This window comes from Euwallacea fornicatus, chromosome 1, assembly GCF_040115645.1.
Source record: "Euwallacea fornicatus isolate EFF26 chromosome 1, ASM4011564v1, whole genome shotgun sequence".
NCBI lineage: Eukaryota > Metazoa > Arthropoda > Insecta > Coleoptera > Curculionidae > Euwallacea > Euwallacea fornicatus.
In genome coordinates, this window is record NC_089541.1 from 813,902 (window position 1) to 835,761 (window position 21,860).

Here is a 21,860-nt window from a genome sequence, read left to right on the forward strand (position 1 = left end):
AATATTATATAAAACGCAAAGTTTGTGTCTAGAAAGGTGAGACTGTGCCAGAAATTCAATTCCAGGCGGATTTGCGTGTCGTCCTAATGCGATACCACAAGACACAGCATCTTCTCGTGTTTTTTTTTGTTTTTCGTTTTCGAACCAGCTACTGTAGGGCCTCTTGGGTGCATCCGTATGAAGTCAGAAGTTGGATATTCCGACAGTTAATTAAAATATCAAAAAAAAAATCAATTTTGAGGTTAATTAATTGTGCAACAACATCGAGACGCCTTTGGTGCTGCAGCGTAGAATACCCGTTGATCGATCCTTCAAGAGGTCTTGGCGAAAAACACAAGAAAACATCTTCGGTATACTACGTAAGTTTGTTTTTAAATAATTTTGCACTGCCTGATCCGCGGACGCCTCCCCAGTCACTTAAGACAGATATCCTCTCTCCATAAGTGAGCCTGTTGAGGGCGCGTTTTCTCCCGCCTTAAAACCACACAGTGTCCTTTAAGTATCTACGCGTTTCCGAGAATAATTTAATTTCCCATTTAATTAAACATCAAAGCCCCGCTGCCCTGGGGCGCAACTTTGCGACGACTTTACATCATCCCCTGCTCCTGAGATTAAAGTTGCATAATAAACGAGTGACATTGAAAATTTACCATGAAAATGCTGTACACGACACATCCTTCTCGCCAAATATCATAAATTCCGCCGTTGCCTCGTCGTAAAGCGCAACTTAAGGCCTATTTTTCAATAAAATAACTTTGGAAAATCCAGAAACCGTGACACAATTCGGGCGATAAGGATGATCAATGGTGTTGTTGCATTAGTTCTCAGTGTCAAAGCATGAATCACGGGTCAAGGTCGAAAAAGCGTTATTATTAATTTTCCCGTTGTTCATAGAGTTCAATTGAGATGATAGGAATGGGCAACCACGATCGATCTCGTTTACGTCAATTGGTTTGTCGTTAACTGCATTGCCAGCTTTAGCACCAGCATAATTTTCAGGAATGTGATACACGTTCATTAATCGCAAATATACGTCGAAATCAATGAAATTTGAATAGCAACTAAATGCATGTTTGTTTAATGCATCCACAAATATGCCCATTAAAATTTAATGAAGGTTTAAACACGTAACGACGCATTTCAGGGGATGTTATTGCATCTATATGTATTATCGACTGTAATTGATATGACAGTAAATTTGCCCCAGGCCCGGTTGTTTGTGTTACGACGCTACTGCCCGATGGACCGAACCGTGAAGTGCGAAATTATTGCCTTTAGAATTGAAATAGAGGTGAAGATACTTACTCAAAAAAAAAAAAAACTCATTTGACGTCAAAAATTTAAATTCACCTTTCCATTTCCATAATTCCCCAGAGATACCGCTTAGGGGTAAATTTTCATTAGCGATATTATTTTTGAGTAAACTCGAGTTTCCATTAAAAACAGGGTTTATGTATGAGATGCTAATAAAATAAATAAAAGATAAGATACTCGAAGCTTGGTGTGTGCGGCTTAACATGCCTCATCTTTTGCTTTTTCTACAGCACAAACGGCGAAAGCCAATATCGGAGTTGCTTATGAGGAGCGGACGTTTTGCGTTGTTGTTTGCGACACTCGCCGATTGCAAATAGCACTAACTTGATGGTTTAATTAAAGTTTCCAACCGGCCCTAAAATATCGCGACACTACTCACCCTTATCACCGTTTGAAAAAACGTTCAACAGCGCTTAACCCCAAATGTTCAACGGCAATTTAAGAGGGTTAACTTCCGGATATTTATGCGTGTCGAAGTTTTGTGCAAAAGGCACTTCGTGTAAATCAATTTTTGATGAATGTAAACCCAGATTTATTGCAGAGATTTTTTCGATTACTCGTTATTTCGCCAGGTACGACCATTCAAGTTTGCCTACAGCCAACAACGATGCAAATTAGGGCCTTCAGGAAGGGTGAATTAAAGCTGCTTCTTAACCCAAATTTGAATAATGTTTTAATTTGTCTAATATGCAAATTGCCTTAAATTTACCTTCCAACTTTGAGTAAATAAATTTCGGAAATTTCAGTCCTCAAGCGTTATTCACGCGCGACTTTTAGCTGGGAAAAGAATCGAGCTAAAAAATAAAAATCAAATCTTCGGAAAGCTGTTGTTTATGTTTCGCAGCGCCCTTAGTGGCAGTTTTAGGCCCCAATGGGCGACGTTGCTTCCCTTTGACATCAGCGCGTCAATAATTGAAGTCTCAATCTTCATTGCGACGTTGTCAATCATTCAGTAATTATATAGCGAATTAATTAATTTTAATCGCCTTAGACCAAATAGTTTCCATTCATTTCTTAATACTTAATCACACAGTCTCTCGATCGCGTTTATTCAGGCATAAGGTACACGCGAATTGAATCCTGATCCCGTATTCATTATCCTGTTACTCGACCCCTTCGGGGAAAATTTGGGGTCTTCTGCGAGAATGCACGGTAAAGCTCCCAACTTACATATTTGTCGCTTGTAGATGTTGTTGCGGACGCACTTTGGAACAGCACAAACACCTCACCGACCCCAACCCCATGGCCCCAGGGGAGATCTGGTACCCGAGCCGCTGCACCGTTGCCCATCCGACGGACGCCTACGGAATCCTAGAATTCCAGGGAGGCCCTCATCCGTCAAAAGCCCAAGTAAATTAAATGGCAACACCGCATATTGTAATGAGAGTATTAAGTCAGATTAGGTACTTACTACCTCTCCAACATCTTTTCCAAAACAATCTGACGTCACAGTGCGCTTGTCAAAAAAATCGAATTCTGCCTCTTTCTATTATCGCACAACTTTGGTGACGTATTTTATCAGTTTTTTTTTTCTTAAACAAAAACATGGCGCATTGTTGCCTTTTTTCCGTTTTTTCTTTTACTTAGAGTTCCTGCACTTTGCAGCATTTCGAGTCAAGTTTAATCGATGTTGCCAGCAACATGAGATTACTACATTAAGTTCAGTTTAAGAAAGATCCCCCATGTGGAATAAGAGAGCTAAAGTTTGCGATCGTTAAAATAAACTTTGGAATTGTTTAGAGATATGTCCAGCAAACGGAGTTTTAAATGCTCAGTACGCAATACTTGCTTAAACTCTCGAAGGTTCGGAAGTTTAAAAACTATTGTTGTTTAGATAGAGAGCTTTAGCTAAAGCGAAGCAGAAGCTCTTAAGTAATTTGCATTAACTCGAATATTTCGCTTGCCACTGTCTATTTGAAGCAATAACTTTTGACGTAATTTTTCTAAAGTACATAAGGGTGGCCCACGACACCAAACCCGACCACCTCATGCAGCTCATCACACGCGAATGGGGCCTGGAGCTTCCCAAGCTGCTGATATCGATCCAGGGAGGCAAGGCCAATTTCGAGCTTCAGCCCAAGCTTAAGAAGGTGTTGCGCAAAGGTTTGTTGAAGGCTGCGCGCTCCACTGGTGCTTGGATCTTTACTGGAGGAACCAACACTGGTAAGAACTAAACGGATTTCAAAAGGATGAAGAACGCGAGTTGTCAAACACATTTTGTGCAACAGTTGAAAGTTTACGTTAGTTTTTAAACACGTTTAAATGGGAGCTCAAGTTGTTTATTTGGTTAACTATTAACTGTATTGAATGCGGTTAATTTGTGTTTTAATCGCCGCACAAGGCAACCAGCTGACATTTCCATCTTATTTTTGTTAGGGTACGATGTAATTTTATTACGTCATCTAGCTGCTCGTTGTTTTTTTGATAAAGGGGATAATATCACTGTTTCGAGTTGGTCAATTTGTTATTTAAAGGTCGTTTGTTGAACTTTTAAAACAATTTTATGAAATATTATTTTTACGGATTTATTTCACCGAAAACGGGCGGATATAAATGATTGCATTATTAGAAAACTCTCTTAGCTTTAATGGCAATTTTAAGGCTCATTGCCCTTCATTGGATCTGACTTAAATCGAAATTGTCCCTGCAGATGGGTTTCAGGCAATTTTCCTTTGCTTGTTAAAAAGTACCTCAAATATACTTTAAACGAACGATTAAGTTTGACTTTAACATCTAACCGTAGTCGGAAAATTGCCTCGCTTTGGTCTGTCCGAATTTATTTATTAGCACACTTCAGGGATTTCGCAGTTTACGACCGAAGAAAATTTCACAAGCACAAAAGGCCAAATCTCTACAATTTTTATCTCTACAATAGAGCTATTAAGTGGGGCTCAAATTTAAGGCCAGAAATGTTGTAACGCATTCGCATTAATGTCTAAATGCGGACGATATACGGTTACGTACGATTACACGTATTTGCATACGAGGGCCATTCGATAAACGGAAACAGTTTGGAATTTTGGCAAATTTAACATTAAAAAATCTTATAGTTAAGTTAAAAAGTGTTACCAGTCGAGTTGATTGATGTCTAAATTTTTGAGTTCGTTGGTGTATTTCAAAAACCTATTCTGACCCATTGCATGTCCCCATCGGTGGAAATTCGTCAGTAAACTCGCCTTATTTGGGTAAGTGTTTTTTTAAGAAATACATTACATGCAAATAATTTCAAATCCATTTTTTATTATGTTCTTCGATGTCGAACGACACTATGGAATTTATTTTTTTTGTTGACATGTGTACGAGGTGTCTCGAAAATGTATGTAAAAAATGGTATCATGAGATTATTTGGGTTAATACATTATGATTTGATTCGAAAATTATTTGAAAAATGTGTCTCGTTTAACGCGTTCGACGGTCAAAGTTCTTGAAAAAAAAAACATGTTTTTGCTACACATCGAGAATGCCTCAACGGATTTCAATGAAACCCGTTGCGGATATATTCATTAGTACAGGGATTATTTTTATGTAACATACGTGTGTATTCGCCTTGTACAAGCGGTAAGTTGTCAGCCATCTTGGTACAAAAATGACCAGAACTTTTCACTCGGCAGCTACATCGTATTGATTTTTTTTTTTTTTGATGATTCATTAGCTCTTTTTCCAACTTTTCAATCTCTTGGAAGTATATCGTATGGTTAACATTTCACGCTTACAAAAAAAAAATTCTCTTTTCTTATACAGAACACCAATTTGCCATCACTTCGATAACTATCGATACTTGTCCATGCGAACGCTGATGTGACCTATGGAAAAATGTTATAAAAATTTCCAAAATTTTTGTCAAGTTTCTTTTGAGGTCAACAACGGCGACTTTGTGACCAATAAAGGTGGAAATGATGGACGTGGTTAAAATGATGGTTTTTTCGCATGTGGACATATGGGTCTCCCGCAAGAACCTAGCCGCTCGCGCAAATGTTCGGATGTCGGTTTTCCAAGGATTCGGGAAGCGCGCCGCATAAATCGTAACTTAAGATGGCAGGTTCTCTTCAGAAAAGCTCATGATTTACACCATGTTGGTAGTTTCTTCATTAGAGAGCGCTTTTATTGATTTAAAAAGAAACAACTTAAAACGAACTTAAATTTTTTTTAAGTAAATTATTATAACATTTTCCATAAGTAACATCGGCATTCTCATCGACGGGTATCGATAATTATCGAAGTGGTGGCAAATTGGTGTTTTGGATGAGAAAAGCAAATTAAAAAGACGGAGAATAAAAAAATAATAAATAATTTTCCGGCTTATAACGTGAACAGCACGAGAAGTTTTCAAGATTTAGGAAAGTGGAAGAAAGGGCTAAGAAGATATCATTAGGAGAAAGCAGCTACCCAGTGAAAGGTTCTGGCCATTTTTGCAAAAAAATGACTAAGAACTAACCACCTGCAAAATGTGCGTTCATAGACATGAATTGTGCATGAAACTAATCCCTGCACTAATGAATAAATACACGACGGGTTTCATCGAAATCCATTGGCGCGTCCTCCAGATATAGCAAAAAACAGATTTATTTCGAGAAACTTTGACCGTCAATAGCTTCTGCGCATGACACTTTTTTCAATCATTTTTGACGTGCGTCTTCGGGACACCCCGCACACCTATTCAATAGTATTTTATTGAATTTTTGAACTAATCGGTGCCGTCAAATTGTTGTCACTCTTCAAACGTTAACGATTATTCGATTTGCGCAGGCCCCAAAGCGACCCGGCAAAAACACAGTCAGAATATGTTTCCATGAGAACATTGAATGACGCCGTTATTTTAGTCAAATTTCAGGGGAAAACCTCTGCGAACGAAATGATCGCGGAAACCGCTTTATATGAATTTTCAATTTCGATGCCGAAAGCGTAATTTTTACCGGGGAAATAAACAAACTTTGTCTGCAGCCTCGTGAACGCCGCTTGGTAACTTCCACTAAACATTTTAATTAGAACCAAACAATTATGTTAGAACTCTCTTACAGCCCTAGGGTTATTACTTTCCCTTTTCTTTTGTTTGTTTTCTTTTGGCTTGCTGCAGTTAGAGCCGGAGATAATGTGTTATAATCCAGCGTGCAGGGGCCGTGAGTACGGTTTCGTTTATTGTATTTGTTTCGCGAGAGCCCCAAAAACGGGAGATTATGTGTAGCTGTTCCTTTGCTTCTCGAGATTTGGAATGACGTAAAGGAACTGCTGGCGCCGGGAACGTTTGCGAAAGCGCTTCGCAGCTTATTACGTCGGCGACAGGTGGCGCTGAAACGTGTCGCAACGCGCGAAACGTTGGCGTTTGTCAATTTTTGAAATTGGACATTTTCAATTAATCAACAAAGAAATATAATAACGACCGACGTTACGTCGCGAAGCGGCTTATTATCGTTGAAGTTTCGCATTGATCCACCGAATAAATATTCAAACGAATTTATGAATTCCGAGCACCACGCTGGTAAAGCGACTCCACGTGAAACGAGATAATATAATAACGACTCCATTGTCTCAAATCGGCTAATTCGCCGAGAATTTACGCCGCCGTTACGCCGCCGCCGAATGGGAATTTAAATTTTCAAATTTCGTTCTTGTCGCATTTCCGTTTTTCCATGTTTAATTCTAATTTTGAGAGGTTTAGACTCGAACCGTTTGCAGGTGTTACGCGCCACGTGGGAGATGCCCTTTTGCTCGAACGATCCCAGAGAACGGGCAGAGTCAACACGTTGGGAATCGCGCCGTGGGGCATCGTGGAAAATAACCAGGATCTTATCGGGCACAACACCGAGGTGCCCTATCATTCGATCTCATCGCCAAGGTAAATATTATCAAATTCTGTTTCGCCGGTGGTGGAATGGAATATGGCAAATTGGCGGAGGTCCAATACAATGGACGGCTTTTTATTAGGTTTTACTGCCAAGAGATAACGGGAGTAAAATTCCAAAAATCGAATTATCAGTAAGTGTGGGTGTGAAAAATGTTTTAAATTGTTCTATACTTCTCGCATTTCTCTGTCATTTTGTTGCAATCGTGACTCTTTGTATACATACAGTTACGCACAAAATTGACCATAAAAATGATTAAATTTGTAAAAAATAAATACTCCTACATACATTTTTTTTTTGTTTTTTTTTACTGTACTTGCTGCAAGTGAGTACAGAACACATGCTGCAAAAACGCACTAAAACAGTGCCAATTTAATGAAAATAAATAACAAGCGAAAAACAAAATTTACCGCACAAACATAGATATGTGTATCACACGGTGATTTACTTGAAGAAGACCATGGGGAACAATTAACATGCAGGATTCAATACTTGGTGACACCTCCTCCCCCTCAACTAAGCCCTCCGAGCGACACGGCGTGGGCTCCGCCATCCGTCGAGTCGCAAGAAGCGTCCTCCCATACGTTGAAGACTAGTTTTAATTCTTCTAAATTGCCGCAATTTTGTACTTAATTTTTTCAAATTTCCCACAAATTCCCGATCGGGTTTAGATCTGGCGACTGAGGTGGCGAATTTAATCATTTTGGCAGATAATTATATATAATTGAAGATTATATATATATATATTTATTAAATACATTGTGTATAAGGCAAAGCTTTTCAGTGCCAGCGGGGTGCTTTGAATCACTGTCCTTTTGCAAGTAAAACGCTCTCGGCATGGCCAATTTCTCTGCTGATGGTCGGAAATTGGCTCTTAAAATATCAAAGCAGACATTTTTGTCCGTAATTCCCCGTAATTTGGTGCAGGTTTCCGATACCAGCCGCGCCCATAGCACCCCATAACGCTAACGATCCGTCCACGCTTTTTACTGTTTTCTTTATATTTTTGTCCAGCAATTGTATATTTGGCTTCCTCTGTACTATTTGTCTTCCATCCATTCCAAATACGCTCGTTTTCATTTCGTCTTTAAAACTGGCAGTATTCCAAAACTCGACTAGCTCTTCTTGATGTGTACTTTTTTGCAATATTGAACCGTTTCTGTTTATTAAAATTTCATATAAACGGTTTCTTCGTTGGCATTCTGCCCTTAAAACCGCTTCTTCTGAGAACGGTCCTTACAGTTTCAGTTGACACAGGTTTGCCGATTCTCAGGAACACCTTTTTTCGGATTAACCTTCAGTTCTCGTAGAACAAATCGTTCATCCTTCTCAGAGAGTGCCTTTTTTCGTTCTCTTCCAGACTTGTCTTGTCCCAATACGTGATCACGGTATTTGTTTATTATCCACTGTATTGCGGAACGTTTTCTTCCTGTTAAATTCTCAATTTCTCGCATCGTTTTTTCCAGTACAATAAAGCCCTTTTTATCGTACCGGAGCACCCGTTTTGTGTTTACCACTTTTAGCACATTCGTGGAATAAACGAAACTGATAAATGGTTTTAGAATAAACTTATCAGTCACGAAAGAATTTGCAAAAAAAATTGTTTTGATAAATATTTACTGCCTAAATAAAAATGAATATCATGCCGTGTGCGGTTAATTTTGCGCCTACATTGTTCGCTTATTATTGTTATTTATTTTCATCGAATTGGAACTATTTTGGGGCATTTTGTGTAGCATTTGTTCTATACTTATTTTTAGTAAATTTAATTTTTTAAAAAACAAAAAAATACACGTAGGAATATTTATTTTTGACAAATTTATGAATTTTTGCATTATGCGCGGTGAACTTCGCGAGTAACTCTGCGTATGTGCACATATTTATGTACACACGTGCATTATGAGTCCATATTCTCGTTCGTCTCCTACCATTACGTCACGTACAGCATCATCCCGATCTAACATTCCCCCATGGTTTGGACCATGTGGGAGTTTTTTGTGCCCTTGCGCCTCCACCATTTCCACAAAACGTTTAACTTCAAATTTAAAATGAGAAGGCAGGTAATAACGGCCATTTAATATTAAAATTAGCGACTTCCGTATGCACGCACTTTGCTCCGTTCCCGTATTAATTGCCGACCTCCAAGTCGAGATGGCTATCCGGTGAGAGACACCCGACATCACTCGGACTATTCAATCTAAATTCCTCTTTTATATTTCCCCGTAACTGGTGCGAACAGACAAAAACGACTGCATCACGTGCTTCCTAATATCCATCAAACATCCGATAATAACTCGCAAAACTCCATGATAAATCTAAAATGCTTTCCAGCTCCTGGAATTCAATATGGGCTTTTGCCTAAGGTGCGAATAGCGCTGACAAATGAAAAACTGGTCTATTCACTGCGAGGTCGACTTATAAAACGAAGAGAAAAGCCGGTTCTTTCCAGGAGCACCTCGAGGGCAATTCGGGAATGAGTTCCCACGAAAGATGTTATTGGCGATTATTACTAAACATCTAACTGCACCGTCTTTGTACCCCTCGATGATTTATGAAACACAATGACGCAATAAATATGAGGAAGCCAGGAAAAAGCCTCTAGAAACATTTGTCGTGGTGCATCGAAGCTGGAAAATGAATTCCTCGAGGTTTCCGGAAATTGTGCTTTGACAATATCTATGAGATTGAAATTCGGTATTTTCGTTCAAGACAAAAAAAGAATTATTGAATGCTCGGAAAATGGAGTATTTGCGTTGATATCATCAACAAGGATGAATGGCTTTGGTCTCACCAAAAGCATTAAAAGCCGGTTCGTCAACTCTACTGTATTAATTGAAAGAAAATTAACGCAATTTGCTTCGGCTTGTTGCTCTGCGTCGTATCCAATAACCATCGTCAGCGGGGAATTTCGACGAAATTCGACAAGAGGCATTCCAGCTTGGAGATATAATGAAGGAGTTATTTATGATCCCCGATGATGGCAAAGTAGGCCTTCCTCTCCCGGGACATTTTGCCAAAAAGGCGGGATTCGACGAAGACTGCGGATTACGCGGGGTTAAGGGGTAGGGTCACTAACCCTCTCTATTTAGTATTCAATAAACATCCAATTAGCAACATCACATTTTTTGCTTTTGACTGTCTAAGACACTCGTCTTCGTGACTGGAGCTTTACATGAGAATGCCGCATTCCAGGACGTCAAACGCGCTTATGGTCCACTCGGAGTTTTTGTACCCGTTGGTGTAATCTCGCAGGAATTCAGTTTGAAGGGCCACAAGGACCAGTTTCAAGGTATTGGAATGTTCGTGCCTAAAAGTGAAAACGACTCTTCGTTACAAAAAAGCTTTGCGTTTTAAAATTCAAAAGCTCTTGCATCTGATTGCCCAACAAAATTCCACGTAGCCCATTTTCGAACGAAATTTTTGTTACCATTTTAATCCCAAAACGCTCAATGAGATCTTGCACTGCTTCTTGTTTCCATCTTTGTTTAGGGCCACATCTAAAGGCACCAGGATTTTAATGTCATCGGGCTGCAGCGTGATAATGCCCTTCTGCCCTTCTGTTAAACGGGTGGCCATGTGGTTCGCCAGTCTAATTTTAGCCGAAGAAGTTAGTAAATCCCCCAGTTCCTGCGGTTGATCTCTGGCGATTATTTCAGTTATCGTGCAAACTGCTCTAAAACCCATTATTGGTTATTAATAAAGTTCGCTATTTGCATATGCCTCATATACTTGGTAGTTCCATAAATAAAGGCCCCTTCTGAAAACTCGGGATCCCACGCACTTCTCAACAACTTAAACTTGAATTTATTCTTCAGCCATTTCACAATCTGTGGTACATAGATCAAGTCAGGGGTTTTGGGCAGTTTCTTGTGGGGGGCACGATGAAAACGTCGCTGGAAATTGAACGAATGCCCGTAAATCGTGGAAGCTGGAATTAGATTTTTAGGGTAAATCGTCAAATTTTTAAGGGCTGAATGTCGAATTTTGCATAGTTGTCTGATTAGCATTGCGGGATGGACGTAAAGGCCTAAGCGAGATGAAAATCACTGTAAATTTTGCGGAATTTCATGGCGAAAATGACTGAAGGTTTGATGGAATTTTGACGTGTGAAGAACGAAGGAGTGCGAAACGAGAGAAGGTAAAGATTTACACCTGAGAAATGGCCTGCCAAATCCAGAAGAGCGAATCGGAAATATTGGCAATTTAAATAATAATAAAGATTATAGAATAAGAATTTCTATGTATATTTATATATATTTTTAATTAAACCGTATTAATGAGACGTCCTCATGCAGAAGTTAGTTGGTTTGAATTCAGTTTTATTGTTATGGTGATGAATTTTAAAACCACCGCCTGTCCTGGCGGATTTGCATTGCATTAAATTCGTGTATGTTTGGTTGCCGTCTGTACACTGTAAACAAGAATGTCGTATCGCACCAATCAATGACACGCGCCCTTCTCCAGTGAATTTATATCAGTGTTCACCATTTTGTTTCCATTTAACTCAGCCGGTCAGGTGTAATACCAAACTTTTCACATCTTTTCAGCAGCAGTTTTTGAAGATGTACTTTACGTTAGTGGTTAATGGGTACTGTTAATGCGTATGCTTGAATTTAGGTCCAAAATGGCGGCGTTAAATAACAGACACGCCTATTTTTTGTTGGTGGACAACGGCACCGTGGCCAAGTACGGAGCGGAAATTATCCTGAGACGGCGACTGGAAAAATACATATCCAAGCAAAGATTATATCCTTGTAAGTATGAAAATAAGGGCCCAAGGGAAATACAATATGTATATATTGAATCAGAAAATTGACTTTAACCTGAGGGTGTTGAAATCTATTTGTGGTACTGAGGAGATTAAATTGGGCTTTTTTTTAAGAGGAGTATTTTTACTCTCTGATAATGAAATAATTCTATTTATTTCCTAATGTGTCCTGGAAAATTGAAAATGGCCAAATTCTTTTTGTTTTCGTTTGAATAAAGTACGAAAAATGTCGAAAATGATGGAACTTTAGCACTACGATTGGCACACATTATGGCGCCAAGAAAGTCACGTGTTTGTATTATTCGCCCCTTGCGGAATCCTGAGTAACTAATTTTGCACACTTATACGGGGGGCGATTCAAAAGTTCTATTACTATAACCCCCCTGTAAAAATCTGTTATACAGAAGGACTACTAAGAAGTTGGGAAAAAGCTTCATGTTTTGTACATAAAAAAATTATACTAGTGCTGATAGTATATTTCAGAAATGCGCGATTAAAGTGCGTTCTGCATTCATTAGAAATCACCCTGAATACTTATCTGATATAATCGTTTGGAACCAGTTTCCTGATTCGTCATATATTTCCAGTTACCCAAAGTCCAATCCCAATTGTCTGCCTCGTAATAGAGGGTGGTACGAATACAATCAGGGCCGTACTCGAATACGTCACTGACGACCCCCCGGTGCCGGTCGTAGTTTGTGATGGTTCGGGCCGCGCCGCTGATCTCATAGCTTTTATGTGCAAGTACGTGCGCCCTAAAAATCCCTTCTGTTCTATTTATTTTAGATATTTTTATGCAGGTACGAATGTTCCATGTTGAAAACCATGAAAGAGTACATCATCGCTACCATACAGAGGGCGTTTGAGGTAGCTGCAGAGTTAGCCGATGGTCTTTATAGCGAGCTGATGATGTGTGTGGAAAACAAACATCTAGTAAATTAATATCACTTAAATAAGTTCATTTTTTATAAAGCTCAATTTGCCCTAGATAACGATATATAGAATAGCAGATAAATATGATCAAAAACCTCAAGAATTGGACCAAACGATATTGACGGCGCTGTTTAAGTCTCAACACTTATCCCCAACTGAGCAACTCAGCCTGGCTTTGACCTGGAATAGAGCCGATATAGCTCGATCGGAGATATTTATCTACGGTCAAGAGTGGCCTCATGGGGCCTTGGAGGACGCCATGATGAAGGCCTTGGAGCACGACAGGTGCGACTTTGTCAAACTGCTGCTGGAGAACGGGGTCAGCATGAGGAAATTTTTGACTATACCGCGCCTAGAGAATCTCTACAATTCCAAACAGGGGCCCAGCAATACTTTGAGGTACATTCTGAGAGATGTGAGGCCTCATATACCCGCGGGATATGTATACACTTTACACGATATTGGATTGGTCATTAACAAATTGATGGGAGGAGCTTACAGGCAAGTGGTGACTTTACAGGAAGTATAGAATTTTGTTTGGATTAACACTTCATGGTTTTTATTTTCATAGAGCTTTTTACACAAGACGAAAGTTTCGGCCTATATACGCCAAGGTCATGAATAAGGGTCAGAATATGACAATGAACGCGGCCTCGGCGAGGCAATTCGGAGCAATGAGTCTTTTGGCGGGAGCCCTACCCTCTAGCGCCAATCCCTGTCTCTTTGACTATCCTTTCAACGAGCTTTTGGTATGTTTTTTTTTTTTAAGTTTCGGGTTAAGATGAAGGAAAAATCACCCACGCGTCATACCTTTCGATGAACCCACCAACTAAATGGAGCATGCACCAAATTTTACTCTCCTAATCAAAATTTAAAGTTAAATTCGTTTTTAATTTAAAACAACTGAGCAGATATGGGCTGTGCTGATGAAGCGGCACAAAATGGCTTTGTTGATGTGGCAACATGGAGAGGAAGCCTTAGCTAAAGCGTTGGTGGCTTGCAAACTCTACAAGGCCATGGCGCATGAGGCTGCTGAGGACGACATGGAAACTGAGGTGTACGAGGAGCTGCGTTCTTATGGCAAGGAATTTGAGAATATTGGTAAATATACAAGGAATTAAAAAATATATGTGACGCCTATTTATGAACAAAATATCTGTTTGCTATGGGAAAGAGATTTTTCCCCCATTTAAATTGGCATGAGTGATTGGAAAGACCTTAATCAAATTTTATATTTGGTGCGTTCATTTGGCAATTTGCCCATTCTCGCTATCGCTGCTTTTCATGACAAATGGAATTGTTGGAATAACATTTTATTGTTATGCGTCTAATTGCTAATCGCTGGTAAATATTTGGATTGTTGTTAAATTTCAGCTTTGGAAGTTCTGGATTATTGCTACAGACAAGACGACAGTCAGACACAGCAGTTGCTGACTTGCGAACTCCAAAACTGGTCGGGTCAAACGTGTCTAAGTCTGGCAGTAGCTGCCAATCATCGAGCACTGCTGGCCCATCCCTGTTCCCAAATAATCCTGGCGGACTTGTGGATGGGAGGCTTAAGGACAAGGAAAAACACCAACATCAAGGTGGGCATTTTCGAATATCGTCCACGTTACTTCAGCCAGCGTTTTCAGGTGATAATGGGGCTGATATTCCCTCCGTACATACTGAAATTGGAGTTTAAGTCTAAGGAGGAATTGCAGCTGATGCCTCAGACCACGGAGGAGCATCTGGAGCTGGAAAATGATGATGACGATAAGTCGGATTCGGAGAAGAATCCCGATGGAGAGGTGAGTTTTTTTGGGGATATATTTTGGGGACTTTTTTAGAGGCTATTTGCATTTAATTTAACCTTGTGACTAATGTTTCCTGACTTTTGTAGCGTAGTAAAGCAGTAGGAAAACATTACATTCAATTTTATGCGAAAAAAGTAAGCAGAGCCTAAGAGTGTTTCCATTACAATAGGCACGTAACACTGTGCGTTATGCTGTTCAATCGATATGCACGGCCACACATTTTTTTTTTTTTACTATACAGGGTCTTTCAAAAAAATTCAAGCTACCGCCGAAAGGTCGTCTTGATCAGGGCGTATTTTTGTAGCGAGTTTTGAGTCTTGAAAGGTCTTGTATTCAGTTTTTGCCATGCCCACAATTTCACTTGAAAATAAAACCAATTGCGACGATATTTAATTTTCCTGCAACTTTCCACTCTTCTGTTTCCACCTATTTTTGCTTCGGGTGTGGTGAAACCAAAAACAATTTTAAAGCAGTCGCTTTCGCATTTACCTAGGTTCTTAAACCTTTCCTTATGCAAGCCACTATGGCTTTTTGTGTATTTATCAGTGAAAGTGTCTAATGATTTAAAGGGATAACAACGAGTGTCTAATTTCGTTTGGTTGATTTTAGAAGCGCACTAGAAGTTTGAGTATAAGAAGCAAGCCGCCAAACCCGACTGGTGTTAAGGTAGAGAGGGCCCTAGCACGTTTAGTGTCATATTTTTGTTGTGGATCTTTGTGCATGTTCTTAGATGTTACTTTTGTGTCTGTGATTAAAACTTCACTAATTAGTTACACTTTTTTGGAGTATGAGATAAAAACAATATTTAAGTACCTAATTAGGCTTGAGAATGTTAGCAAATATTTTATCTTAGTACAGATTGATACAAAATACAAATCGCTAGAAATTGACCACTACTGGCACAAACCTTGAGGGTACAAATTGCATTAGAGGCTACGTACACTTTGCAATGAATAGAGTTTCATTAAAATTTAAAGCATTGGCAAAGCGAGACTCAAAGTCTTCCTAAATATCTCTTTCAGCATTTTTATAAAAATATATATAATTCGATGCAACGATTTAATGAATTACATACAGATTTTAACACCGTTTCAGTTCTCTTACACGCTTTACATGTATTTTTGTGCACTTTATGTGTGTTTATGTGCATATCCAATGAAAACATACTTACACCAGGCTTAACAAAACCAACATTAGTAACAATTATTATAGTTTACTTGTGTTACACTATTTGCCACTGAACACAAAATCGTCGAAAGAGAGATATATTCTCAAAACATGTGTAGACTACCAGTGATAATGCCGTCATTTTCAGATTAGCAGAAAAATCGTGGCTTTACTTCAATGAACTAAAAACATTATTTTTTAAGCCTTATTAAACTAATTTTTACATAAAAAAAATCTGGTTAGAATGTTCTCTCTTTTAATTGAATAAACCCTCGTTTTTTTAAAATAGTTTTTGACTTGACGCTTCCTGTGTTTTCCAGGCCCTTCTCGCTGAAAATTTCCTGGCCAGAGACGTGGTTCATGAAAACGGCAAAATCCTACACGATTACGACGACCACAGTAAATACCACATATTCTTCACGGACGTCTATTCGGACAAGGCCCCCAAACAGCGGGAGCTGCGAATCAAGAAAAAATTGTACGAGTTCTTTACTGCACCGATTACCAAGTTTTGGTCGAACTCTGTAAGAAAATGTCCTTCCTGGTAGGCGGTGAGACTAGACATGCTTATTTGTCGCAGATTGCATATCTGGCCTTCCTGTTCCTGTTCAGCTATACGATTCTAGTGAAAATGCACGAAATGCCCTCTTGGCAGGAGTGGATGTCCATAGCATTCATCTGTTCCCTTGGCTGTGAGAAAATACGGGAATTGTTCAGCTCGGAACCGGTGGGAGTCACCCAAAAACTGGCAGTGTGGAGTTGGAACATGTGGAACCCCTGCGACATGGCCGCAGTTATCTTGTTCTTAATTGCGCTCACATTAAGGTAGAGGTATCTTCTTTAATCGGCAAAATTGCAAGCTTTGTTTGTTTACAGGTTCCGCACCGACACATTCGAAGAAGGAAGAGTACTCTACTGCGTCAACAGCATCTATTGGTACTTGAGAATTCTCAATATTTTAAGCGTGAATAAGTACCTAGGTCCGTTAGTCACCATGATGGGAAAGATGGTGAAGAACATGATCTATTTCGTTGTGCTGTTGTTGATAGTTCTGATGAGTTTCGGCGTGAGCAGACAGGCAATTCTGAATCCAGACGCCGCGCCCGATTGGAGAATCGCCAGAGACGTTAGTAGTATAATATAATGCTTCAAATCTCTAATCCCAAAGTGATATTTTAAAAATATATACTCGTGTTATGCAGGTATTTATGGAGCCGTATTTCATGCTTTACGGTGAAGTGTACGCGGACAAAATCGACCCGGAGTGTGGCGGTGAAGGCGAGGAGCCCTGCTTTACCGGACGTTGGATTTCGCCTGCCATCATGTCGGTCTATTTGTTGGTGGCTAACATCCTCCTTATCAATCTGCTGATAGCGGTTTTCAACAACATCTTCAACGAAGTTTGTTAAAATTCTCCCCAAAAAGAAAATTAAAATAAACGAGTTTTCGTAGGTGAATTCAATAGCCCATCAAGTGTGGATGTTTCAACGCTTTACAGTCGTAATGGAGTACGAGCAAAAGCCCCTATTGCCGCCTCCTTTTATCATATTTTGCCACGTATTCCTGTTGATCAAATATATCCGCAGAAAGCTGGAAGGTAAAGAGGAGAGTTACGATAACGGACTAAAGCTGTTCTTGGATAGGGACGAAATGGAGCGGTAAATTGGCTTGAGTAATTTGAGAAATTTGTTAAATTGTGTGTCAAAAAAAAAGGTTGTACGATTTTGAGGAGGACTGCGTTGAGGGTTACTTTGCCGAGCAGGAAAATAAATTGCAGCAGTCAACAGAAGAGAGGATTAAAGTGACGACTGAAAGGATCGAGCATCTGACTCAAGTAATTATATTGCCCTTTAATTCTCTGGCGAAATAAAAAATATTGAAATTTTCAGAAAGTCGAGGATATCCACACAAAGGAAAACATGCAAACCACGGTGTTACAGAACTTAGAAGTGCGCTGCAGGAAGTTCACGGAACAGCTCACCGAGTTGGCCAATGAAATGGAAACGATGAAGCAGTTTATGCATAGGCAGCAATCGGGTATTACCATGACGCCACAGGCCACTTTAGTCGGTAAGCAAATTTAGTCTTTTAAACTTTAAATCAACTCGGAATATCGTTTTCTTTTGTGTTGCTGAAACATGAATGGAAGGTTGAGTAATCGATATCTTCTTACCGGATCTTTTCGAATCTATAACGGTATAAAATGTGCGAGCTTGCAGCTCGTAAATATTTAAGTAATTTTGTGTTTGGCTTATAATTTTACCTCAAATATGTTGCAAAACGCTGAGGAGTCCTGACGGAGAAGTGCATGATTTTGCGTGTGTAAGAACGGGATTTTAGCACTTAGACTAGCACTACATCGTGACAGCAAAGAAAGTCACGTCATCTTGACAGCAAAGAAAGTCATGTCATCGTGACGTTCAATGGAATTAATGCTCAACCCGCCACCATTGTCGGTTGCGGGAAACAGTAATTTATTTGGCGAACATACAGGGTATTCGGAAATAACGTCGAAATACTTCGGCTGGTGATTCCAGATATTAAAATAATAAAGCTCTTATAAACCTACTTCAAAAATTGCTCCTTAAATGAACTAGAGCTATTTAAAGCGGGAACTCTGAAGGTGGTTTTTTCGTAATATTTACGAAACGATTTCCATTAAAATTATGAAATTCCGCATACTTTATGGAATGCGAAAACTTTTTTTGTGTTAATAATAGCAGATGTTCGGGTCAGGCAGCCAGGGGCGTAACATGCAAGGGGTGTCCTACGTAAATGTTGCCTTAACTTCGTTGTTTACGACATTTTTTTTTTTCATTTTCGAACTCAAATTACCGAATCCCAAATGTTTTTAAGTGATAACGGGTCCGCCCGTTCCGTCTCGTTAGGATGGACGTTTTCCCCGAAAATTGGATTTTCATAAACCGATGCACGATTACATAGACGTTGAAATCTACGAAGGAAAGAATTGACGGACGCAGTGAGATGAACGGAGGCAATTTTCAACATTTGTCGTCAATAAATGATAAATCCTTAATAATATTGGTCTCGTTATTGCTGGCTAATGAAAAAGTATTTTTGTTACAAGGATGCCTGCCATGTTGCGATGTCCATGCAATTGTGCGCCGGTTTATAGAAACTCATTTTCCTGGAAAACGGTTTATCTTAACGAGACGAAATGAGACGACTTTTTTCACTTAAAAATACAGTGAGAGTCGAATATAACGATGGCGAGGAAACCGAGCAAAAAGAGTGGTTATATCCGGTTATCGTTACATCAAGACTTGTTTTTTTATTATTAAAAAAATGTGAAAAAAACACGAAAATATATTTTAAAAAATTAAACACTGTAACAAATACAGTGCCACCCGTTTATAATGGACTTGAGGGGACCGAGAGATTAGTTCACTATACACGAGTGTCTATCTTATAAGAATTAACCAAAGTACATATATAATTTTTGAAAAAATGCATTTTAATACCTAATTGGACGAAAATTCAGTGCTTATTTGTTAAGATGACCCTTTAAAAGCATTTAATATATAGAAATTTACATTATTCACAATTATTTCCCAAAGAAATCGATTACTTTCCTTTGAATAGAGATTTTTTTAACGTAAGTTTTCTGCAGGTGCAGTTTCATTTTGTATAATTTAGCAAGAAACTCATTGCTGTTCTTTTGTTGAAGAAAATGTTGTAAAATGTGTACAAAATTAAGAGCTTCTTTTGTACTAACAACAGTTTCTTCTTCAGTACCATCATCTTCAATTTCTTCTTCTTGAACTCCCTGATTTGCCAAGTCTGTATCAGGCAATTTTTCTCTTACAACAACGTTGTTGTCGACATTCGCAAAATCGTCAAAATTCACTGAATTCGTTAACTTGTTGTTTCTTATTAATCGAGTCCATGCAGTATCATCTTCTGAGTCAAGTTTCGCATTAAAAAATGTTGTTTTTGATAAGCCGGAGCGGCGAAAACAATTACTGATAGTTTGCGCAGAAACCCGATCCCGTGCTAAGCTTAACAAATTTATAGCGTATGAAATAGTAAGACTTTTGGTCCTGAATCTCCAAGAGTTTCACCGAAATGTTGCGAAAAAACATCTTCTGAGTTCAACCTCCAGGGGGTTCGAGCCCCTTTAAAAAGCAATTTTTGGGGTATGTTTATAAGATTGTTTTCAAATGTTTTATTTTCTAGAATATTTCGGCGTTGTTTCCGGACACCCTGTGTACGAGAAGATATCCAAACTATACGAGTATAAGTATTAAGTAGTAATTTAACCAAGAGTCATTAACAAGTACAAGGCTCATCTCACACAGTAGGAGGAATTACCTGTGACGCCAGACGACTTCAGCTAATTTGTAATTACTCGAGTGCATACAATAAAATATTAATTACCATTTTTGTTATAACTTTATTTCCCATGGTAGTTGCCCATGAATCGTAGTTTCGTACGCTGTTCCTGTTTCAGCGTTTGTTTAATTCAATTTTCGGTCAATCGTGTAATAGAATTTTTATTTAATACAATTACGCGAAGTGATAAAATTGAAGTTTTATGCCCTTTTCGCATGTTTGGCAAGTTCGGTGGCTAAATTCGACGTTTTGTTTTTTCAATTTTATAGCGCAAGATTCGAGAGAACGTAGCGTGAGCGAGCGCTCCGAGGTATTCTCCGAGGACGAATCGTCGGTTATAGGCCATCTTTTAGCAGCCCAGAACCCCAACAAACGCAAACCCATCGTTAGGTCTTTGACCGAGGTCAGACCGGACGCCTACATATTCGACAATGGACAACACATCGAGTATCGTTTCTCTGAAGACGAGGATGCCCAAGAGAAAAAGGAGCAGCTGGACGTAATCTCCGTTTCAGGTGAGCCTTCTTCGCCTTCAGATCGGGACACTTTTGAAAGAAACAATTTTCATTTTTCTCCGCAGTAAGTAATTTCCACCGTTACGTTTTTAGGAAGTAGGTCGAACCTGTTGCGTCAGAGGACCAAGAGTTCTGATTCGAAGACTTCAGTAGACAGCGATCAGAACTCTTTAGACATTTCCGCTGATGATATCGCCGCCTTAAGCCTGGATATTCTGAGGACAAGAGCCGCTCAGAAGAGGAGGGATAGCGATTCTGCGCGAAGGGGCTCTGAGAGCGGGCCAGGTGAGTTTTATTCAAATTCCTTCAACATTTTAAAACCTCTTCTGCTAATGATCAGTGCTGTCGCAACTACTGATATTCTAACTGACCTACCATTAATGCAATACCTGTTTTACAGTGCCGTCACTCTGGTGCGAGTTTCAGTCCACTTATTTTGGGGACCACCAGATCAATGTACTACTTTCCTGGAAACATTCAATTTACACTTTATCTTGAAGATAGTTTCCATGGAGTCCGCGAAATAATGCGGTGTTTTTAATTCGGCGTTTCCATGGACGTTATCCTCTTGGCGAAATTGACAAGAATTTGATCGGTTGGCACGAAAAGTGGTTTACTTGTTAAATTATCGTAACTGTCGACAGCTCTAATGTTATCTTAGTGGTTAGCAGGAGGTTATTACTGACCACATTCAGCAGAGTTAACAGTTGTCCAACGGTCCAGCGTTCGACCCAACAGTTGGGCTGCCGTTGACTCTGCGGAACCCGGCAACTGCATGCCGAATAAAATCGTATGAATACAGAACCAATCTTAAGTCTGGACGATGAGTAGTTTTACGTCTTAATCCCTTTCTATTAACGCTGCTAGCATGCGACTTCCGGACAACCTTTCTAACTCCAAAAAGTTTATCTTTCTGCCACATATTCCGGAGAGTAGGTAGGTTATTGTGTGTATCTTTGTGTCTCATATCGTTGTAAATCAACCATTCGACATCGCATGATGGTTGTCAATCATCGTTTCTCCTCCCCTCTATATCTCCGCACAAAGATATACAAGGTAACGCCCTCCTTGACCATATTACTTTATATTCTTCATGTCATTTATTCTCTCTCTCTCTCTCAATAAAGTTGGTAGAAGGCTTATAGTGAAAGCATGCGTAAAACCCTGTGATATT

The 21,860-nt window shown here is 39.4% G+C and overlaps 2 protein-coding genes across 18 annotated transcripts in view; one reads left to right on the plus strand and one right to left on the minus strand.

Moving 5' to 3' along the window:
* The window catches only part of Trpm (transient receptor potential cation channel, subfamily M), a 64,119-nt gene that overhangs the window by 38,975 nt on the left and 3,284 nt on the right, over positions 1-21,860 (plus strand). For 10 of the 16 annotated variants that reach the window (XM_066282027.1, XM_066282096.1, XM_066282043.1 and 7 more), the window contains 23 exons: positions 2,502-2,664; positions 3,264-3,477; positions 6,988-7,147; positions 11,772-11,908; positions 12,510-12,666; positions 12,723-12,855; positions 12,911-13,356; positions 13,427-13,604; positions 13,767-13,956; positions 14,230-14,441; positions 14,490-14,645; positions 14,738-14,785; positions 15,261-15,317; positions 16,139-16,342; positions 16,399-16,643; positions 16,695-16,944; positions 17,021-17,218; positions 17,271-17,476; positions 17,532-17,652; positions 17,708-17,888; positions 20,441-20,686; positions 20,780-20,971; positions 21,554-21,622. In XM_066282027.1, coding sequence (XP_066138124.1) covers positions 2,502-2,664; positions 3,264-3,477; positions 6,988-7,147; positions 11,772-11,908; positions 12,510-12,666; positions 12,723-12,855; positions 12,911-13,356; positions 13,427-13,604; positions 13,767-13,956; positions 14,230-14,441; positions 14,490-14,645; positions 14,738-14,785; positions 15,261-15,317; positions 16,139-16,342; positions 16,399-16,643; positions 16,695-16,944; positions 17,021-17,218; positions 17,271-17,476; positions 17,532-17,652; positions 17,708-17,888; positions 20,441-20,686; positions 20,780-20,971; positions 21,554-21,622 — 4,163 coding nt within the window. The remainder of the gene's footprint in view (positions 1-2,501; positions 2,665-3,263; positions 3,478-6,987; positions 7,148-11,771; positions 11,909-12,509; positions 12,667-12,722; positions 12,856-12,910; positions 13,357-13,426; positions 13,605-13,766; positions 13,957-14,229; positions 14,442-14,489; positions 14,646-14,737; positions 14,786-15,260; positions 15,318-16,138; positions 16,343-16,398; positions 16,644-16,694; positions 16,945-17,020; positions 17,219-17,270; positions 17,477-17,531; positions 17,653-17,707; positions 17,889-20,440; positions 20,687-20,779; positions 20,972-21,553; positions 21,623-21,860) is intronic. The other 6 variants (XM_066282087.1, XM_066282143.1, XM_066282153.1 and 3 more) reach the window with 4 other exon arrangements.
* Positions 9,973-11,272, minus strand: LOC136339183 (uncharacterized). 2 transcript variants are annotated; one of them, XM_066282218.1, is made up of 3 exons: positions 10,884-11,025; positions 10,582-10,822; positions 9,973-10,461 (listed from the first exon to the last, which is right to left on the minus strand). In XM_066282218.1, the coding sequence occupies exons 1-3, from the start codon at positions 10,894-10,896 to the stop codon at positions 10,323-10,325; spliced, it is 393 nt and encodes a 130-aa protein (XP_066138315.1). In that variant the 5' UTR covers positions 10,897-11,025; the 3' UTR covers positions 9,973-10,322. The 2 variants fall into 2 exon arrangements, with proteins under 2 accessions (XP_066138315.1, XP_066138307.1); XM_066282210.1 differs by having other exon boundaries at positions 9,978-10,461; positions 10,582-10,827; positions 10,884-11,272.